This window comes from Anolis carolinensis, chromosome 5 (assembly GCF_035594765.1).
Source record: "Anolis carolinensis isolate JA03-04 chromosome 5, rAnoCar3.1.pri, whole genome shotgun sequence".
Taxonomy (NCBI): Eukaryota; Metazoa; Chordata; class Lepidosauria; order Squamata; family Dactyloidae; genus Anolis; species Anolis carolinensis.
Genome location: NC_085845.1, coordinates 167,170,766 through 167,192,085, shown reverse-complemented (window position 1 = coordinate 167,192,085; position 21,320 = coordinate 167,170,766). Strand labels below are relative to the sequence as shown.

The 21,320-nt window shown below is 42.1% G+C and overlaps 1 protein-coding gene across 8 annotated transcripts in view; it reads left to right on the top strand.

Moving 5' to 3' along the window:
* agbl3 (AGBL carboxypeptidase 3) overlaps positions 1-21,320 on the top strand; it is a 55,378-nt gene that overhangs the window by 23,728 nt on the left and 10,330 nt on the right. For 6 of the 8 annotated variants that reach the window (XM_008110795.3, XM_008110797.3, XM_008110793.3 and 3 more), the window contains 11 exons: positions 1,702-1,828; positions 2,289-2,389; positions 2,509-2,597; positions 2,790-2,838; positions 10,023-10,121; positions 11,908-11,979; positions 13,052-13,165; positions 15,610-15,738; positions 16,961-17,054; positions 18,657-18,716; positions 19,222-19,395. In XM_008110795.3, the coding sequence (XP_008109002.1) occupies positions 1,702-1,828; positions 2,289-2,389; positions 2,509-2,597; positions 2,790-2,838; positions 10,023-10,121; positions 11,908-11,979; positions 13,052-13,165; positions 15,610-15,738; positions 16,961-17,054; positions 18,657-18,716; positions 19,222-19,395 (1,108 nt within the window). The remainder of the gene's footprint in view (positions 1-1,701; positions 1,829-2,288; positions 2,390-2,508; positions 2,598-2,789; positions 2,839-10,022; positions 10,122-11,907; positions 11,980-13,051; positions 13,166-15,609; positions 15,739-16,960; positions 17,055-18,656; positions 18,717-19,221; positions 19,396-21,320) is intronic. The other 2 variants (XM_008110796.3, XM_062982856.1) reach the window with 2 other exon arrangements.

Sequence of the window (21,320 nt, the reverse complement as noted above, 5' to 3'; positions counted from 1 at the left end):
GTTCCCTCACTTATCACTGAGATTAGGTTCCAGGACCACCCGCAATAAGTGAAAATCCACGAAGTAGGTACACTATATTTATTTCAATATTTATATATTATTTTAGTAGTTATACACTATTTTAAGTCTTTATCAACCAACCAATCACCTCCTTCTCCTCCTGTTGCCACTTGGGCTCCTTTTCTCTCCCTTTGGCTTCTCCTTCCTCCCTTCCTTAGGCTGTAAATTGTAATTTTTTATTATTTATAATAGTCTTTTAGAGTTTATTGAAAAACTGCGAAACAGCGAATTCGCAAAAAATGAACCGTGAAGTAGTGAGGGAACACTGTATAGTAGAGTCTCATGTATCCAACATAAGCAGGTTGGCAGAATGTTGGCTAAGCAAAAATGTTGGATAATAAGGAGGGATTAAGGAAAAGTCTATTAAACGTCAAATTACATTTTAATTTTACAAATTAAATACCAAAACATCATGTTTTACAACAAATTGACAGAAAAAGCAGTTCAACACATGGTAACTTTCTGTAGTAATTACTGTATTGACACATTTAGCACCAAAGTATCGCAATGTATTGAAAACATTGACTAGAAAAACATTGGCTACTAACAAATTGACTACAAATAAAAATAGTATTGCATAAAATGAACTTAAAGTAACAACACTGTTGGAAGTTCGTAAAAAGTTCAGTCCTTGCTGCCTAGACAAACAGCTGTGGACACAGGCGAGAGGCAGACAGCGTTGGATAATCCAGAATGTTGGATAAGCGAAGGTTGGATAAGTGAGACTCTACTGTACATAACACTCTGGGACATTTCCAAAGAGCAGTGGCTTTAATAGTAGCGTTATGATTTTAGAATGCAGTCTTCCCCTATATACATTAATTTTTAATGCTAGACATAAACATTTTTACTGCTAACGGTAACACAATTTACATCTTATTTTTGTGGGTTTATGATAGGCATGCAACTAAGTTGTTTATACTAGAGCATATGAAGGTGACTTCACCTTTCATGGCTCAGGCTTGCTTTAAAAACTTGGGGCTGTCACACAAAGACTGCGTGTGTAGGTAATGGCTCTTCTCTGTTCACCTACATTCAGACGGAGGTGTTCTGGAGTAGCTTTCCTCTGAGTCCCACAAATGGGAGCAACATCCCATGGGAAAATAGGGGAGAGGGCCTTCTCGACTGTGGCTCATAGATTGTCAAATGCCAGTTGGCAGGCACCAACTTGATCCTGGTACCAAGTAAAGCATGGCTTTCTCTTCAGCTTTTGGGGCCTAAGTGGTCTATTCCAAATGCACATTATTTTTAACTGCTCTGATGTTTAAAGATCTATTTTCATCTGTGAAATTGTTTAATGTGCTGCAAAGTCTATTTAATCTTTTACTGTTTTACATTGTTTTCATTTGTATGACATCATAAAATCCTGGGAATGCAGTGGGATATAAATGCTTTAATGATTATGATGCTCAGGTAGTTAAGTGTCATGTCCTGCATTTGCCTCACCTACTACTTCCTACAGTGACCACTTATGGTGTGGCAAAGGGAAATGCATTGGCTCCTACGTCACATCACAAGAACATGAAACTGCAACAGAATATCACATAACAGAAGTTCTTTTCAATCACAAACATATTTCTGTAAGGTCTGTATTGAGGGCTATTCATTAACAACTGATTCTACTTCTTTTTTTCTCTTAAGTTCTCATTTCCAGACTGCAGTTTCAAAATACAGAAAGGCAAGGAAGGAACTGGACGAGTAGTTATGTGGAAGATGGGAATCAGCAACAGCTATACCTTGGAAGTTACTTTCTGCGGATCTAAACTGGGTAAGGCAAATAAAATTTTATTCCAGAATTGGTACTGAGACATGTAGCAAAGTCTCCTGTTTTTCAGTTAAGACAGCCAGATATGTAACTGTGTTTACTCAGGTCTTATCTACACAGCAGCATGGTTAACTCCTCCTTCTTTGGGATCTGTAATTTTATAAGAATAGGACAGAGAGTAGCAATCTGTAATGGAAAGTTCCAAGCAGTATTTCACATGTCTCAGAATCTTAGAAGAAGCCATCATAAGTAAACTGATATAATAAACATTGTTGGTATTGTATATAAGAACCCCTTTTTGACAGTCCGAGAGAAAGAACAATCCTCAACGATCATATAGAAAATACACTTGTTATATGTTTTTGAAAGAGCAGTCAGACTTCAATTTCCCCTGTCATTACATTAGATGAAATTATTGCTGAAGCATTTTTCGAAAACTGAGGGTTCCCGCTTCATTTTTCAGGTAACACACATGGTAAACACTTCACTACTAAGGATCTAGAATCCATAGGATACAATTTCTGTGATTCATTGTTGGACTTCTGTACTAAAAACAAAGACAAGGTAACACAAAAAACCCATTTCTTTCATATTGAACACTTTAGTAATAAAGCCAAAGGGTTTGTTTTCACATGGAAATAGTGCTATACTAATTTTTTTTTTTATCTGTGTACTCTCCCCAGTATAATGAATACCTCAAGGAACTGGAAGAAATGGTGAAACAGGATGACCACAGTACTTCTGTCAATGACACCATGGATAAAGATTCCAGGTACATTTTACTTTTCTTGTATGCTTATATTTCCAGGCCATCATTGAACAGGGGAATCAGTAGCATTGGCGTGTTTTTCAGAGATGTTATCTGAGCAGATAATTCATTTTATTTGCAGGTAAATTTTCATTACCATTGCATTATCCACAACCTAGTATATAAAAAATATCGCATAATTATTTTCTTTTGCAGTTCTGATAGCTCAGATTCCAATGAGCCTGCTGTTAAAGTGGTCTCCCAGGTATGTTCAAACTTTTCCTTTGTGGATTCAGCTTACCAGTTTTATTTTTTTCATTTACCTGAAATTAATTTGCTAAGCTCACAATGTGGAGATGAATATTACAACATAATGCTAAAGAGCTGTTTGTTCACTGTGTTGAACTACTGCATTTCTTCAGATCTAAAGTGCATTTTTTCCTATATACATATCTTTAAAAATTGGGTGCATCTTAGAAATGCAGGTGTATCAATGTGTGTTTTGTTGGTTGTGGTACTGAAATTAGGGTGCACCTTACAATCGATGGCATCTTATACTCAAAGAAATATGGTGATATGATTGCATCAGGTGTTTGAAGAGTTGTCTACGACAACAAAATAATTCACCTGCAATTTGCAGAATTCTTACCTGAATTCATCACCCGTCCTTCAAATAAATCAGATTTCAATTGAATTGATGCCACACATTTTCCATGCTCAAATCACAAAGGCCTTTGTTCTCTTCCTAGCATGCATAAACCTATCAACCAGTAGTCTTTATTGTTCACCTGTCAGTCTTACCACCTACTTGGCACTTCCCCATCCAGTAGCCTTTCCTCCTTTGCACCCCAGTAAGTGATTATGAGTAAAACGGGACCTTAAATGTCTCCAGAGACATATACCTTGGATGGAGAAAGATAGGTTTTTTTTTTCTTTTTCCTTCTCCCCATCCGAGCCCAGAAATGAGATCATAGAATCGTAGAGTTGGAAGAGACCTCACGGGCCATCCAGTCCAACCCCCTGCAAGAAGCAGGAAAATCTCATTCAAAGCACCCCCGACAGATGGCCATCCAGCCGCTGCTTAAAAGCCTCCAAAGAAGGAGCCTCCACCACACTCTGGGGCAGAGAGTTCCACTGCCAAACAGCTCTCACAGTGAGGAAGTTCTTCCTAATGTTCAGGTGGAATCTCCTTTCCTGTAGTTTGAAGCCATTGTTCTGCGTCCTAGTCTGCAGGGCAGCAGAAAACAAGCTTGCTCCCTCCTCCCTATGACTTCCCCTCACATATTTGTACATAGCTATCATGTCTCCTCTCAGCCTTCTGTTCTGCAGGCTAAACATACCAAGCTCTTTAAGCCGCTCCTCGTAGGGCTTGTCCTCCAGACCCATAATCATTTTAGTTGCCCTCCTCTGGATGCTTTCTAGCTTGTCAATATCTCCATTCAACTGCGGTGCCCAGAATTGGACACAGTATTCCAGGTGTGGTCTGACCAAGGCAGAATAGCAGGCTAGCATGACTTTCCTGGATCTAGACGCTATACCCCTATTTATGCAGGTCAAAATCCCATTGGCTTTTTTTGCCGCCGCATCACATTATAGGCTTATGTTTAACTTGTTGTCCACGAGGACTCCAAGGTCTTTTTCACACGTACTGCTGTCAAGCCAGATGGTGCAAGATGGCGGCATGGTAACAGCCTCTGTGAGCAGCTCTGCTGGCGAGGAATTTAAAACCGCCACATATTTTTATTGTGGGCCCCCGTTGCTCTAATTGGCTGTCGCTAGAGGGGTGAGACTTTCGACTTACTTTTGGGGGTCTTGGATTGAACGTGAGGGCGGCAAGTGCTGCCGACGGGAGCCTTAGAGGATCGGGAGGATGAAGAGGAGAAGAAGCCCGGCCGCCATTTCACTTGTCCGGCCCGAGAGCCTCCGAGAGCTGAGAGCCTCCAGAGTCCAGAATACCAACGGTGGCTGTGTGTACTGGGGTGAGCCAGGTGATTTCCAGCTTCTTTCCTGGTGAAATCGAGGCTGCGCCGAGCAGGGTGGCCTCTTTCAGTCTCCTTTTCTACCTTGGAGACCGTGGTTTCCCCTTCAACCTTGGAGGCCACGCCGAACAGGGCGGCCTCCATCCGACGTCTCTGGCGACTTCTGAGACTCCCTTCCACTCTCCGCCTCTGTCTTTGGGTGGCCGCGCCGAACTGGGTGTCCACCCTCAGCTCTGTCTTCAGCTTCTTTTCGGCGGTGGAGGCCGCGCCGAACCGGGCGGCCTCTCTCAGCTCCTCGTTGGCCCTCTCTTAGCTCCTTGTCGGCCCTCACAAAGAGAATTAGGCCGCGCCGGACCGGGTGCCCCCCCCCCCAGCCTCCCCCTCGGGCCTTTAAAAGTTAACCAAGCCCTGGAAGCCGCGCCAAACCGGGCGGCCTCCCTGAGCCTTTCCATCAGCCTGCGCAAAGAGAAAAGAACTAGGCCTATGCTGGTCTGCGTCGAATCCGGGTGGCCTCTCTGAGTGTTCTCGCCGGCTTGGTTTCCTCCTGCTCCTGCCTTTGCCCCTGGTGGCCGCGCCGAACCGGGCGGCCTCTCCAGCCTTTCAATCGGCTCTAACAGAGAGAAGACAGCTGGGCCTCTTCATCGGCTTCAGTGAACCAGGTGGCCTGTGCGAAGCGGCATTTTTGGGATCCTTAGTGCTGCAGCCGCCATCTATTTTATATTTTACTTTATTTTTTTTGTTTTGTTTTGTTTTGTTTTGTTTTCCTCCTTTGAGTGTACATGTGTGTGTATTATAGATAGGAGTGAGAAAGTTATAATTTAATTCAGGGAGACAGATTTGACTGTTGATAGGAAGTGGGCTTGTGAACCTGGTACTTAGACATAGGAAGTGATCACATAGGATTTGAGAGTTCCTTGAGGTTAATTGATTGGTATATTGATGGTTTTAGAATGTGAATGATGGTTTGTGTATGTTGGTTGATATACTGCTGAGTGGAAAGAGACAGTAGAAACTGTGTGTTAACTTGGAAAGATTAGAGTGGATACTATAGGAAGGCTCTTGAGGAGATAATAGGAATGAGTTGGCAGGAATCTCCGAGGGAAAATGAACTTCTTCACTTATGTGATTTGTTGGGAAAATCGTTCAGTACTGTTTTGTATCAACTGGAGACACTGAACAAGAAAATTGATCATCTTTTCAAGGGAATTTCCCTGATTGTGAAAAATCCTTCTCCTATAGACATTATAACAACTGTACCAACCAGTTCCACTAACATTAATGAGGAATTAAGCGCTCTGGAAGGCCATGGAAGAATAAGGCTAGAGGAGCAGAAGGTAGTCAATAGGTCAGGTTTGGAAGTGGCTGGGGATGGGGTTTTATCTGGGGAAGAGGGTCAGGGGAGGGTTGGTTGGAAGGAAACAAATAGAGTCTCTCAGGGGACAAACAACACGCTGTCCCCAGAACTGTTTGGACATCCTCGGGATACTTCCTGCAATCTGTTGCGAACTAACAAGGTGGCAGTGGAAGTTTCAGACTCTTTATTAAACAGAGGCAGATGGACATTAAGCGAGCGGTCCAGATATCTCTTTCACAAATTCTATCTTTAAGCCGGTCGGAAGTGAAGATCAAGACAATTGACTGGCTTCGTAGAGACTATCAATCCTGGAACCGCTCCTTATGTCTTCTCATTGGACTGGAAGATAGAATGTTATTGGAAGAACTGTTTCTGTACGGGCCCAAACTCCAACAATGGGGCATCATTCTTAAGAGGGTACTAGTAGACCCATTGATTTGCCCCTTGGACATCGGGCTGAATCTCGATATACAAGATTCCCCAATTTCAAGCCATGTCTGTTCTACCCCCCAGTCCCGCCCTCAGACATCAGTTGTGCCTAGTCCCCTTCCCACGTTAGATGATGATGCCATGTTAGATGACTCCTCTTCTCTTATACCAGCGGAGATAGGCTCCTCCTTTAAACAATCAAGTACATTTGGAGGATTCCCATCTCAGGACAGCTGACTATCCCCTTAAAATGGCAACTTCAATCAGCCAATCCCACAGGGGGAAGAGGGTTCTCACGGGCAGGGCCTCATCGAGGTGGTGTGGGGGAGAAGGAAGAATGGTCACTCACTACCCAGGGAGAAGCGCAACAGAGTTTTTGCGACCCTGGAGAGGAATAGGTGTGGTAGTCTTCAGGACAGACCCCCCAGCCTTAAGGTCCTGCTTTTGAATGCCAGATCCGTCAACGGTAAGACAGCTATCATCCAGGATTTGATCCTGGATGAGGGGGCGGATCTGGCATGCATCACCGAGACGTGGTTGGATGAGCTGGGTGGGGTGAATCTCACCCAGCTGTGTCCACCAGGTTTCGGGGTGCATCAGCAGGCCAGGGTTGGGGGGCGGGGAGGAGGAGTTGCGGTGATCTTCCGGCAGTCCATCGCCCTGATCAGATGTGCCGTTCCGCAATCTTCGAGGTTTGAGTGTGTCCTGCTGAAGGTGGGAGCCCGAGACAGCTTGGGGATTCTGCTGGTGTACCGACCACCCCGCGACCCAGCAGTCTCCCTGTCCAAGCTAGCAGAAGTGGTCTCTGATGCGGCCATGGTCTCCCAACAACTCATAGTTTTGGGAGACTTTAACATTCATGCCGAGACAACATTAACAGGTGCAGCTCAGGATTTCATGGTTGCCATGACGACCATGGGGCTGACTCAAGTTATATCTAGGCCCACACATCAGGCGGGACACACGCTGGACCTTGTCTTTATTGTGGACGGAGGGACAGTCAGAGTGGAAGAGCAAAACATCCTTCCATTGTCATGGTCTGACCATCATCTGATCTGTTTAAGTTTCGCCGTGTCTTCTAACCTCCGCAGGGGTGGTGGACCCACTAAGATGGTCCGCCCCAGGAGGCTGATGGATCCGGATGGACTCCTGAGGTCTCTTGGGGATCTTCATGTTCTGGAGACTGGCGATCCTGTTGATGTCCTGGCTGATCGCTACAATAGTGAGCTGTCAAGGGCATTGGACACGATCGCTCCCGAACGTCCCCTCTCGCTGCGTAGAGTCACGTCAACTCCTTGGTTCACTGAGGAGCTGGCCGTGATGAAGCGTGCGAGGAGGGGACTAGAGTGCATCTGGAGGAAATCTCAGGACGTGTCCGACCAAGCACGGGCTAAAGCCGCTATTAAGGCTTACTCCGTGGCTCTGCGAGCAGCCAGGAAAGCTTTCACGACTGCCTGCATAGCGTCTGTGGCCAACAGGCCATCAGAGTTGTTTCGAGTTGTTGGGGAGCTCCTGCGGCCTCCCGAGACCCAGGGGCTTCCCGATGACTTGGCAACTCGGTGCAGCGAGTTCACACACCATTTCGCAGGCAAAGTTGCTCAGATACGTCGTGAGTTGGACTCCAGCTTAACTGTGGCTTCAGCGGAGGTAACCGAGGCACCTGTCTGTTCGATCTTGTGAGATTCTTTCCGGCTTGTTCTTCCTGATGACGTGGAGGGGATTCTTGGGTCTGTGAGGGCGACCACTTGCGCTCTGGATCCTTGTCCCTCTTGGCTGGTTAAGCTGGCCAAAGATGGGTTGTTGGAGTGGTTTGTGGCTATAATAAATGCCTCTTTGGGTCAGGGGTCATTTCCATCCTGTTTTAAGCAAGCGGTGGTAAAGCCGCTACTAAAAAAGACCTCATTAGACCCATCTGTTTGTAACAACTACAGACCAATCTCCAACCTCCCATTTCTGGGCAAGGTTCTGGAGCGGGTGGTTGCCACACAGCTCCAGGGGTTTCTCGATGACACTGATTTTTTGGACTGCTCGCAGTCTGGCTTCAGGCCTGGGTACAGCACCGAGACGGCTTTGGTCGCCTTGGTGGATGACCTCCGCAGGGAACTGGACAGGGGGAGTGTGACCCTGCTGGTTCTCTTGGACATCTCAGCGGCGTTCGATACCATCGACCATGGTATCCTTCTGGGGAGGCTCTCTGGGATGGGGCTCGGTGGCACAGTTTTGCAGTGGCTCCAGTCCTTCCTGGAGGGCTGCTCCCAGATGGTGAAGCTGGGGGACACCTGCTCGGACCCCTGGCCATTGACCTGTGGGGTCCCGCAGGGGTCTATCTTATCCCCCATGCTATTTAACATCTACATGAAACCACTGGGAGAGGTCATCCGGAGTTTTGGAGGGCGTTGCCATCTCTACGCAGATGACACACAAATCCACTACTCGTTTCCATCTGATTCCAAGGAAGCCCCTCGGATGCTGAACCAGTGCCTGGCCGCTGTGGCGGACTGGATGAGGAGGAACAAGCTGAGAATCAATCCCGACAAGACAGAGGCCCTCCTGGTCAGTCGTTCGTCGGATCGGGGTATTGGGTGGCAACCTGTGCTGGACGGGGTTGCACTCCCCCTGAAATCACAGGTCCGCAGTTTGGGGGTCCTCCTGGATTCAGCGTTGACGCTTGAGGCACAGGTGTCAGCGGTGGCCGGGAGGGCCTTTGCACAACTCAAACTTGTGCGCCAACTGCGGCCATACCTCGTGAAGTCTGACTTGATCACGGTGGTCCATGCCTTAGTTACCTCTAGACTGGACTACTGTAATGCGCTCTATGTGGGGCTTCCCTTGAAGACGGCCCGGAAATTACAATTGGTCCAACGCTCGGCTGCCAGATTAATAACCGGGGCAAGTTACAGGGAGAGATCCACTCCCTTGTTTAAGGAGCTCCACTGGCTGCCGTTCATCTTCCGGTCCCAATTCAAGGTGCAGACCATCACTTATAAAGCCCTAAACGGTTTGGGACCCACCTACCTTCGTGACCGTATCTCCCACCATAAACCTGCCCGATCTCTGCGATCATCTGGGGAGGCCCTCTTATCACCACTGCCTATATCCCAGACCCGCCTTGTGGGTACAAGGGAGAGGGCCTTTTCTGCTGTGGCCCCCCGATTATGGAATTCACTGCCCATTGAGATCAGGCAAGCTCCCACTCTGTTAGCTTTTTAAAAAGACTTAAAAACATGGCTCTTCCGCTGTGCTTTTGGTGAGTAATTACTGCTATATATTTCTTTGTTACTCCCTTCCAACATCTGTCCCCTAGACTGCTCCACCTTCATATGTCCCTGTCCCCTGTGGTGTACCCCTTTGTCTCTCTCACTCCGAGTTTTTATCTCTGTGTTCATGCTGCCCGCCCTTATTTTTATTGGTTCTTTGATTTCTTGATGTAATGTATATTATTATTTATTGTATTGTTTTAATTGTGTTATGATATGTTGTTTTTATATTTTATTATATTGTACTGCTCTGGGCATGGCCCCATGTTAGCCGCCCCGAGTCCCCGTTGGGGAGATGGTGGCGGGGTATAAATAAAGTTTTATTATTATTTTTTATAAGCCAGGCATCCCCCAAAATTACAGCATGGATATCTTTGAGTCTATTAAATTCAGCTTTGAGTTCTTAGTCGTTCTGTTTTCTGCTTACTAGGGAAAACCAAGAAAGACGTGTCTGAAAACCAAGAAGGAAAGGAGTTTAATTTTTGAATCATCTGCCAGAAGAATTCCTAAACAGCCACATGAACCAAAGGTAAATTATAATTTGCCTGCATTTGGTATTCAATAAGCTGGTTAATATTTCACTACTACATATAACATTGGTAATATGTTATATAACAATAGGCAATATGTTACTTACTGTAAGAAAGCTCTAAACATTATTTTAGGACAAATTGGGAAATCTATAATTGTCAAGAAAATGTAGCAAGATTTGATTACTTTATACCATTCCTTGGCTTCCTAAATCTTTACACATAGTAAAAGTGAAAATCTGTATGTGTGCATGTGGCAGAGGTGTCCATTTACACAGAAAGCCTCCTGCCTCTACAAACAGCTTTAGCCCACAGTACTGAGGAGCCACCAAAGGACATTGCATTTTACGGCGAGCCACATCCTAGGGTTCCTTTCTCTTTCCATTGGTGTGGAATTTCCATGACCCTGCCCACTACCTCTCCCTTAACCCTTTCCTATTCTTTTCCATGGCACACAGCAACTGAACATACTAAAGAGAGAAGTTTGGGGAGAATTCACCATTATTTAGAGGAAGGGACTGGGATGTATAGTTCATCTGCAATCTGAGAGCACTCTGAACCCCACCAATGATGGACTTAGAACTAATTTGCCACACACACCAAACATGGCCAACTTTTCTTACTGGCGGGGTTTGGGGGTGATTGACCTTGACATCCAAGAGTTGTAGTTCTCCCATATTCAACAAACACCAAACCCTTCTGATGACAGATAGGGACCAAACTTGGCATACAAATTCAACATGGCCAATTGGGAATACTGGTGGACTTTGAGGGTGATTGACCTTTAACTCTGGGAGTTATAGTTCACGTGTATTCTGTGAGCCCTCCAAACCCCACCAATGACGGATCTGGACCAAATGTGGCACACAGACCCAACATGACCAACTGGGAATATTGGCAGGCTTTGCGAGTAATTGACCTTGGCATCAGAGATGTATAGTTCATCCATATTCAGAGAATACTGAATACAGCAGATAAGGGATCTCGACTAAACTTCGAACACAGACCCAACATGGCCAACTGTGAATACTGGCAGATGTTTCGGGAAGATTGCTCTGGAATCTGGGAGTTGTAGTTCACCCTTATCTGGAGAGCACTGAACCCAGTTGACTACGGATCTGGACCAAACTTGGCACACAGACCCAACATGGCCAACTTTGTATACTGTTGGGGTTTGGGCGTGATTGAACTTAGCATCCGGGAGTTACAGTTCACCCTTATTCAGAAAACACTGAAAACACTGGAATGCCAATTAAGGTGATTAACTGCAACATTCACACTGGCTTTCCAACTGACAAAGAGTTCTTCTCTCACCCTGGACTTCCCACAGATATATATTAACCTTCCTTGCTTAGTTTCTCCATACCTCACAACCTCTGGGGATACCTGCCATAGATGTGGGCAAAACGTCAGGAGAGAATACTTCTGGAACATGGCCACACAGCCTGGAAAACATACAACAACCCTGTTATCCTGGCCATGAAAGCCTTCGACAACACTCCTATTTTTACTTCCAATTTACTAATTGTAGGTTATTTAATGGTTTAATCAGACAGAACCTATGTTTATTTGGACATGATCTCAATGTTATGAAATCTTCAAAATTTTCTGATAATATAACCTTTCTAGAGCAAACCTCTAGAAAGGTTATATTATGAAATAATGTCAAAGAAAGAAGTAGAACTTGAGCATCCCATAGCAGTCCTAGTTTACATTAAGCTCATTTTGAAACCTTTATTAACTTAACAGTTTTCTGTTTAAAATATAGCAATTATTTTTCCCAAGCAGAGTGAAGCAAAAAAATCAGAAGAACCTTCTCACCGAATTTCCAAGAGTCAAGAACATATACTTAAAAATGTAAGTTTTTTTAAAAAAATTGCATTTTTTAAAGCTCCGTCATCAATGCCATAATCAGAATTGAATTGATCAGCAAACACTGCATTCTGAAATCTCTTGTTCATGGAAATCAACTGTGTTACTTCCAAGTTATCCATAGAAATGTACTTCGAATATCTGCTTTTGGATTTAAAATATTTATTTTATGTATTTTAAATTGCCCTTTCCTCATGAGTTTAATGGCATCTTTCCATCCCACCTATCTATATATGATTTCAAATTCTGTACTAAACTTCCTAAATATGGATTACACCACACATTGCATCATAATTTGGAAGCCACTACAATGACTTGATGTATGTTTGAATTTACAGTCAGCCCTCCACATTCACTGAGGTTAGGGGCACAGAACCACTGCAAATGTGGGAAAAACTTGAATAAAATAATGCTACTTTTTCCAGCTAAGGGAACATATCTCTAGAAGTCTCTAGGTCTTCTGTGGGAAAGTTGACCATAGAATCACACTGAAGGACCTACTACTGCTTAAGTTCTCTAGTCAACTCTGTGGCCAGCATCCAGTGAAAGTTGACCATAGAAGAGCTAGAGAGAACATATAATTGAAATGCACAAATAATCAAATCTACAGAATTAAAACTAATGAATTTGGAAGGTTGATTGTACGTAGTAGTGATGCACATTTAGAATTTACGATTATTCATACTTACATTTGTCTACATTTAGAGATAATTTTTATGTCATCTTCTTCTTTTTCAATCACACAGTCGTTTCCGACTCTTCGTGACCTCATGGACCAGTCCACACCAGAGCTCCCTGTCGGCCATCGCCGCCCTCAGTTCCTTCAAGGTCAAGCCAGTCACTTCAAGGATACCATCCATCCATCTCGCACTTGGTCGGCCTCTCTTCTTTTTTTCCTTCCATTTTCCCCAGCATCATTATCTTTTCCAAGCTTTCCTGTCTCCTCATGATGTTTTATGTCATATATCCATTAATTTTTACTGTAGCCATTACAGTATTGGGTACCACTTTCATTTTGAACATGTAAGCAGTATTAAACATTTTCCTTTCCCCACAGACTCAGATTTTTCAGAGATTGAAACTGCTAGAGTTACAAAACATGCCAAGAGAAAAATGTTCGATTTCCAAACAGAACCTGGAGCTTTTCTGCAGACCCTCTAATGCTAAAAAGGTTTGGATTTCTAAATGTTTAAATATAGAACATAATTTTAAAAAATTCTCAATGTCCATTTTTTCTTTAATGTAATATTCTGTTAATACAGAGTTTGACTTTGACATTGGAAAAACTAACTACTTCATCACACTAGAGTTGGGATCTACTTTAAATCCACTTTAGGGAGGGGCCTTTAAACAGCTCAGCCGGACAGGTCCTGGGTCTCAGCAAACTACAAACCCCAGAATTATATAGGAGGCAGAAACCAGATTTAAAGTGGATAAATGCTCAAATGTGATGAGGCCCTAAATTGATACTGCACATTGTTATTAAAGGGACATATGATGAGGTACAGTGTTCCCTCACTTATCACGGGTGTTCTGTTCCAGGACCACCCGCAAAAAGTGAAAATCCACAAAGTAGCGACGCTATATTTATTTTAATATTTATACATTATTTTAATAGTTCGGTGGCCTTTCTACCCCTTGCAAGTCTCAGGGAGGCTCGCGGGCTGTTTTGCACTGTTTGCTGTAAACCCACAACTCCCACAATTGCCGAGCCTTGGGCTCTGGCATTAACTCACCCTCCTGGGGAGTCAGTGAAGCCTTCCCTACCAGTGCCGGCAGGCCCCTTGCTCCATGCCTACCATGTTGCCCTGGCTACCTTTGCTCCTGCAACCAGGGAAGAAGTAATGCTGCTCCAACCGGGCCACACCGGGAAACGTGGAGGACTCGGAAGAGGGGGCAGAGTCAATAATTGAGTCCCGCCCCCTCTTCCGAGTCCTCCACATTTCCCGGTGTGGCCCAGCTGGAACAGCATTCCTTCTTCCCTGGCTGCAGGAGCAGAGGCATCCAGAGCAACATGTCGGGCACAGAGCAAGGGGGCAACCCTGAGGAGGAAAAGCAGCAGCAACAACACCCGTAAAAAGATCCAACCAGTTACCCACAAAGGAGCGAGTCTGAGAATAGCGAACCGCAAAGTAGCGAAGGAACACTGTAATTTGTTACTTTAAAGCAGAGCTTTCCAAACTGTGTTTCGCAACACACTAGTGTGCCACCTGTAATCCACAGGTGTGCTGCCCTGAGCGAGAACTGTGCCTTGGGACAGCTGTGTTATGCCGGCAGTGCTGCTCAATATCCCACTGATCATCCTGCCACTATCGCAGATGAGGAAAGCTTTGTCTCCGCTACCGCCACCAATCTGGCCCTGACCCTGCAGCCTTATCTCCTCCTGGAGCCCTGTCACACAAGTCTGTTCCAAGGACATTACAACAACCTAATATTGAAATCACTTAAACATGACTGATAGCAGCTAGATCAGAGCTTTCTAAACTGTGTTGTAACACGTTTGTGTGTTGGCTGCAGTGTATAGTGTGTCACATGAACATGATAAGAAACCCTTGGGTCTATGTGAAATAAGCAATAAAACATATTTCTAAAAATATAAGGTGTACATGAGAAACATTTCATTACTACAATTCCTGTATGTGTCTGTATTTCTTTATAATGGGTTGGTTTAATCTCTGGTTTGCTAGTAAAACTGAATTACTATGTGGCAAAAAGATGCATGTCTAAAAAACGTTTTGAAAGATCTGCTTTAATGTGTTGCCGTGTTCTTAAGATATCAAAAGAGAACTTTATTTTCAGATCCCTACTTCCTATAGATAGAAATCTTTGAGACTATTTAGATATCTTGCAAAATTCTTAACACCTTTTAGATTGAGCTTTTGAATTTTCTGTATTTTCAGTCTAAAACTTTCAGTAAATGTGATAGAATAGAAAAGAAAATGGAGAATTTCTGCAAACAGTGTAGCTCCAATCATTCTATGCATCGTACTAAAGTGTATGTCTGTGCTTCTTTGGTTTCTTAGGTAGGACCTTACAAAATGGGCCAAATGGACACTATATTGCATGTGACATCTTTTTCCTTTTCTATTAAAATTCTGGAACCTGCCATTGGGAATAAAAGAGCAGCAGAGCTGGGAAAGCATGCTCACCTTTCCATTCTATCAGTTGTTGATTTTATTCCATCCTTTCCTTGGCATAGAAAAAAAGAGATGAGTCATACTTACCAATAGGGGATGTATTCATAATTTACTTTACTAACATCGAATCCACCTGGAAAAAACCAAATGGAATGAAAATGCCAGGTGTTTCAGTTTAAACCAAGGAATTCCATAGTCTGTGAATGACTGTAAAGTAGAAAAAAAAGAGAAAGGAAAATGTAGTCAATTGTTAACTCTTAGCCCGTTACATATTACTGGAAAATATGATTTGCAAACATTCCCATTGTACTTTCTGCCTGTACGGCTTGTTGACTTATGACGACCTTCTATGAATTTCATAGAGTTTTCGTAGGCAAGGAATCCCCAGAGGGATTTTCCCCATTTCTTCCACCTATCATATGTGTTACCAGCTTCTCTTCAGGAGTGTCTTCAGACAAAAAAGTCTCTGCTTTTCTAGGGATGCCCTGAACTCTTATGGGAATGTGTTAAAGCGGAGCACCAAGACACTGGGAAATTGCCAGGCAGAGGCTATGTTTGTACCAACTCCTCCTTTCCTTCTGGTATAAAAGGAAAGAGGTGCTATGAGGTAAGCAGAATTTTTTATGCAGAATAGCCTCATATTAATGCTATTTCTGCAGTTACAGACCACAGCCAGCAAACTTCCATGTAGAACTCCTTTTTTGGATAACATGTTGACTTAGGGATTCCTTGAGCTGTAGTTTCCCAACTTCAGTTTCATCTCTGAATTACAACAATATCTGGTATGTTGTGGTCAGGGAGTATTCCGGAGAGTTATTACCATGAAAGCCCATGGTGCTACCTTTGATTGTTGTAAGGACACAAAACAGCTTCTTATATCTGTTGTACAGCCATAACTGTCACAAAAAGGAAGCACTAAAACCAGTTTATTGGTGAGAATAAAGCAAATAATTTCACTGTGTGCAAATTTGACACTTTATTTTATAATGAAAACTAATATAATTATAATTTTAAATAAACAAATGCTTCAAAATTATCACAGCTGTAGCTGACACCTATTGCATTTTATTGCTTTAAAATATTAAGAGGAGTGTTTTATTGGTAAGTTTCAGCCATACTAGAAAGCAAAGCTGACCTTGTCTCTGCTTCACAGTGTATACTTCTAAAAGTGTATTTCTTAAAGAAGGTACAAAAGTTTCATATTTTACCCTCCCCACTACTGTTCTGTTTCTTAAAGAGTCACTGCCATTTTTGGCATCAGAATGACAACACTATACATAGAAAACAAGCATTTTCACACACAGGATGGCTAGCATATCTTGACAGGAAGCTGCACAGTCAGATTGGAACATAGACTGGCCAACTGACATCAAATGTATTGAGCAGAGGTGTATCAGAAGGGTACCATCCAATCTGATTAAATAAATTGCCCCCCCCCCCCATGGACCAAAATGTATGGTAAATATATGAAATGGTTTAAAGTGGTCTTTTGTCACTACAATATTCCTGGTTTGTGTTTTATATAACTAATACATTCTATAGACAGTGGGCCCATTACCCATGGATTCAACCAACTAGACATTCAAATGTACACAGTGGTGTACATTTGAATCCACAACAGGAAGCACATCAACCACCCGCTTCCACTTTCAAGGTGGAAAGGCTCCTTCATATAAGTGGGAAGTGGATAGGGCTTGCTAATGCCTTGTGTCATTTTTAATAGGCAACTATAAACCTCATCTTGCATTTGCAGTCTCTGCAAGCCTTGCAATGTTTGGCAGGGTAAAGGCTAATAATAACAATGTGTTTGCTTCGGTTTTCTTTTACAGTCAAAAACCTTAGCAGGTTTTCAAGAACTCTGGAAGGAAGCTAGATACATTATAAAAGACCAGCCACACCAAATGACTTTCACCCCACAAGCAGGTAAGAACTTGGGCAAAATATTTCTGTCAGCATGTGAATTCTACTTCTTAAAGTATTTATATTTTTATTATACTAAGTTAGGTACCCAGCAGTCATCATCATCATAGGCAATCACTTATGGCTGAATATGATTGTTTTCCATGGGTAGAGTCTTGGCGGTGGGTCCATAAGTGATTGTAGAGACCTAGTCTACCCAGCAATTAATGGGTTATGTCTTTTGTAACACTATTTATCCAAAATAGTCATTGTTTGTTTTTGGATTTTATGAATGATCCCATTAAAAAATGCATAAGGATAAGGATGAACTACAACTCTCATCATCCTGGGTCAACCCTCCCCCCCAAAAATCCCGCCAACTTTAAATACTTACGGGGTTTGGGGGGAATTACCCAGAATGATGGGAGTTATCTAACAAGTTTGGTCCAGATCCACGGTCAATGGGGTTTCCCAATGAGCACTGGATACAGGTGAACTACAACTCCCATCATCCTGGGTCAGTTCCCCCAAAACATCATAAGTATTTAAAGTTGATCATGGTGGGTATGTAGGTGTACCACGTTTAATCCAGATCCATCATGGGTGGGGTTCACAGCCGCTTTAAGTCCCCTTCGGGGGAGATAAAGCGAAGTATAAATAAATATTATTATAATAATAATTCTGGATGTGGGAGCCATCCTGAAAAATACATAGGTATCTAGTCTACATACATAGATACATACATGCATATTTTCACATTTGTTAAATACATAGAAGATAGATAGGCCAATGCATTCCCAGTATCTTGTCGGTGATTAGCAAATGATGACTGTGCTAGCCTTCCCCTCCCTTTTCCTCATCTCTTATATGAATTTCCTCCTTTCCATATTCTATTAATAACCTGAGTGACATGTTTTCAAACTAAATATATTTCAGGGAGTGGTAGCTGTAGCAAGGGTAAGGTACTGCCACAATAAGTTCAGAAAAAACAGTTCCTCACCTAAATAAGTTATTTATCTTTAGTCTATGGATCTTATAGAATATTTAGCATGAAGTTGGTAATCCAATCTGTACTCAGGTCTTTGTGAGCTATTGCTAAGTTGTGAGCTATGTTTAGAAATACTAGAGTCAAAGTTACATATTGCTAAGTTGTGAGCTAAGTTTAGAAATACTAGAGTCAAAATTACATAAAAGGATCCAGAATCCCTTTGCAAGTCAGAGTTCTAAAGACTCCTCTAAAAGGTCATAAGAGAATAAACATCAGATGTTCAACAGAGTACCTGTTATGTCTTTATACTGCCAAAGATTTTAGCCACAGTACTGCACCACAGAGCCTGCCAAGGTAAGACAGGTGCAAAAAAAAAAAAGGCATGTGTGCCTTTAAAGGACATAGGAGCCATCCAGAAGAGTTGATGAAGTGAACAATAGCCCGGAAAAGCTTGTGCCCAAATTAATACTGTATGTTTATTCCTTAACCCTCAGTCTAGACATTTCATACTTTTTTGTAAATAGATAATGTAATTCCAATTTGGGATTTGGTTTTGATCCTTTCATGGAACAATTCATTCAGCAAATCAGTTGTTTTCTTGTTTCATGTTACTTTCAATCTTTTATATTCTATGCCAGATGAATCAACAAAATATACAATCCAATATCTCAGCCATTATTTTCCTGACCAAGAATTAAGTAAGTAAATAATACCTATTATTCATATAAGCATACTTATCTAAATAGATTATAACAGTCAATTTATAGGCAATACAATTAAAATTGAAATGTACAATATAAAATATTATTTACAAAGGATGTCATATAAAAAGCATCAAAAACAGGGATCAAGATTGTAAATTCCAGAATTATGGTCACTGCATCAAGATTGTAAATTCCAGAATTATGGTCACTGCAATTGACTAGAATTTTAAATGTGGGTTTTTAAATATATATATAGATATGTCTCTCCCCTTCTTGTTTTGAATTTATCTTTCATCTCTTATGTATACACCTCAATTAATTTAACTCTTTTCAAATGTAAACTTGTTTTGTGGCCTAGAAAGAGAGCTAATCAGGTGATCCAGGTACACTAATCTGTAGGAGTAAGGATAATGCTTCATTTTTTTTTCAGTCCTTGTTTTTATAGCAAGATGAGCAAGTGTAACATTCTGTATAAGGGTCTGATATTTCTTGCAAATAGATATTGGCTGGGACGTTGGCCAACCTTTGAAGAACATGATCTCCCAGAGAGTTTTCCTGCCTCCTGCCATCCTTAGCCAAATGTGCAATACACCAAGAAGAAATGGGGCATTTTCTGGTTGCCGGCTTCCTAGGGTGGAAAATATGGGAAAAGAAGCAGGGATTCAGCGTAGAAGTAAGTATTTGAATATTGAGAGGGATGACAAATAGGAAACTCACAAGGTGGGCACAACACAGCTAAAAATACATCATCGTAAAAGATTATATAAAAGACACAAAACATATTTCTATGAAATTCATATATTAAAATACACAGAGCAAAGATTAAAATGCAATAAACACAAGACGTGAATTTAAAATTCATAATTAAAATTGATTGGGTAGGCCGGCCAGAAGAGATAGGTCTTTGGTTGTGTTTTAAATTCTGACAGCTCATTTAGCTGTCAACGCTCTTCTGGCAAGACATTCCACAGTCGTGGGGCAGCCAATTAAAATGAGTCAGGTTAGGATTTGCCCAAGGCCCTCTAAAACAGTATTTTGCTGATGAAATGAAGGAGTAATTCACTCCTTTAGAAATCCTGACCAAACAGTTCTTTTCTGCTTTTTCTATTGAGTTCACTCTATGTATATTTTTTCTGTCTTGCCAGCCAGACATGTTCTCCTTTCACCGACTAACACTTTTAATGGCTAACAGAGGTAATAAAGAAAAGTTGTTCAGAAAAAGAAAAAGGTAATAAATGAGGACATTGAGAAAGTAAAACAGTTTTGCCTTCAGAGAAAAAGAGGAATCAAGCCAAATACATTGTCTGTCCCTCTGGCTGTAATTCAGTAAATTGGGGGTCATGACAATTTTAAAAACAGCTCTGTTCAGATGATTGCTGCCCACTAAGTCTCTGAAATAACTGAGAACACAAAGTTAAAAAGAATATTTATACTAATGAAAGTGCCTCTGTGGCAGTGGTTCTCAACCTGGGGTCCCCAGATGTTTTTAGCCTACAACTCCCAGAAATCCTGGCCAGTTTATCAGCTGATGGGATTTATGGAAGGTGAAAACATCTAGGGACCCACAGGTTGAGAACCACTGCCCTAAGGGGCTTCCAGGACCACCTCAGTCTCAAGTAAAAGAATCCTGAGGAAAAGATTGACCACAAGATGAAAGGTGAATTAAAAAGGTAAAGCCACTGTTTAAAAATTATCTAGGGTTATAGAAATGTATAGAACTTGTTTCTCAGGGTGAGTCAACCAAGAAAACTCACAATGTTGCTTCAGGCCACCAAATTGGGTTTGTATATTCTAAGGTAGGGAGCACAGCTAGCTCACCTTCAGCAACTAGGCAGAGAGAGCAAGCAAGCAAATAACCTTGCAGCCCCAGAAAATGAGTGGCATCTCAGGGAAGATGAATAAGCTGTCCGTGAATAGAGAGGTAGAAACAGAGCTATCACAATGCTAGCATCAAGAAAGAAATCAAAACAGGGAATATGTAACATGACTTGGATTATTTATAGGGACTGGTGGAGAGATCATAAAATACAGTTAAATCAGTTCCAAGTTAGTCACATACTGAGGCTTCTGTAAAAAGAAATTATAAAAGGTTTAAGGCCAAACAGTTTAAAGAGACAAGTGTCAGCCTTAAATTCAATGCTAAATCGATATGGGGAAATGTTGTCAGTTCACCCATATATTTTAGTACTGTGAACTACCCACAAGTTTTCTTTGTAGGATCTAAATTTAGTATTGAATGTGGCCATTACTGCACCTTTGAAGCAATAAAAGAGGCATCACTAAAGTCATTGACTTTTAAGGAGATTTTTTTTTTGCAATATGATGCTTATGAAAATGGCAATGAACTAATAAAACCTGATAGAATTCTGAACATTAAGGATTAGACTTTATATACTTCAAGAATTAAAAATTCTGGTGCTATAAAAATCCAGAGAGAATCACTATATACATACATACATACATACATATACACATACACACACACACACACACCTTCCTCAAGTAATTTCTGACTTAAGATCATCTTAAGACAAGCCTATGGTGGAGTTTTGTTGAGAAGAGGTTTGCGTAAGTTGGTGTGAATTGCTCAAGGTTTCT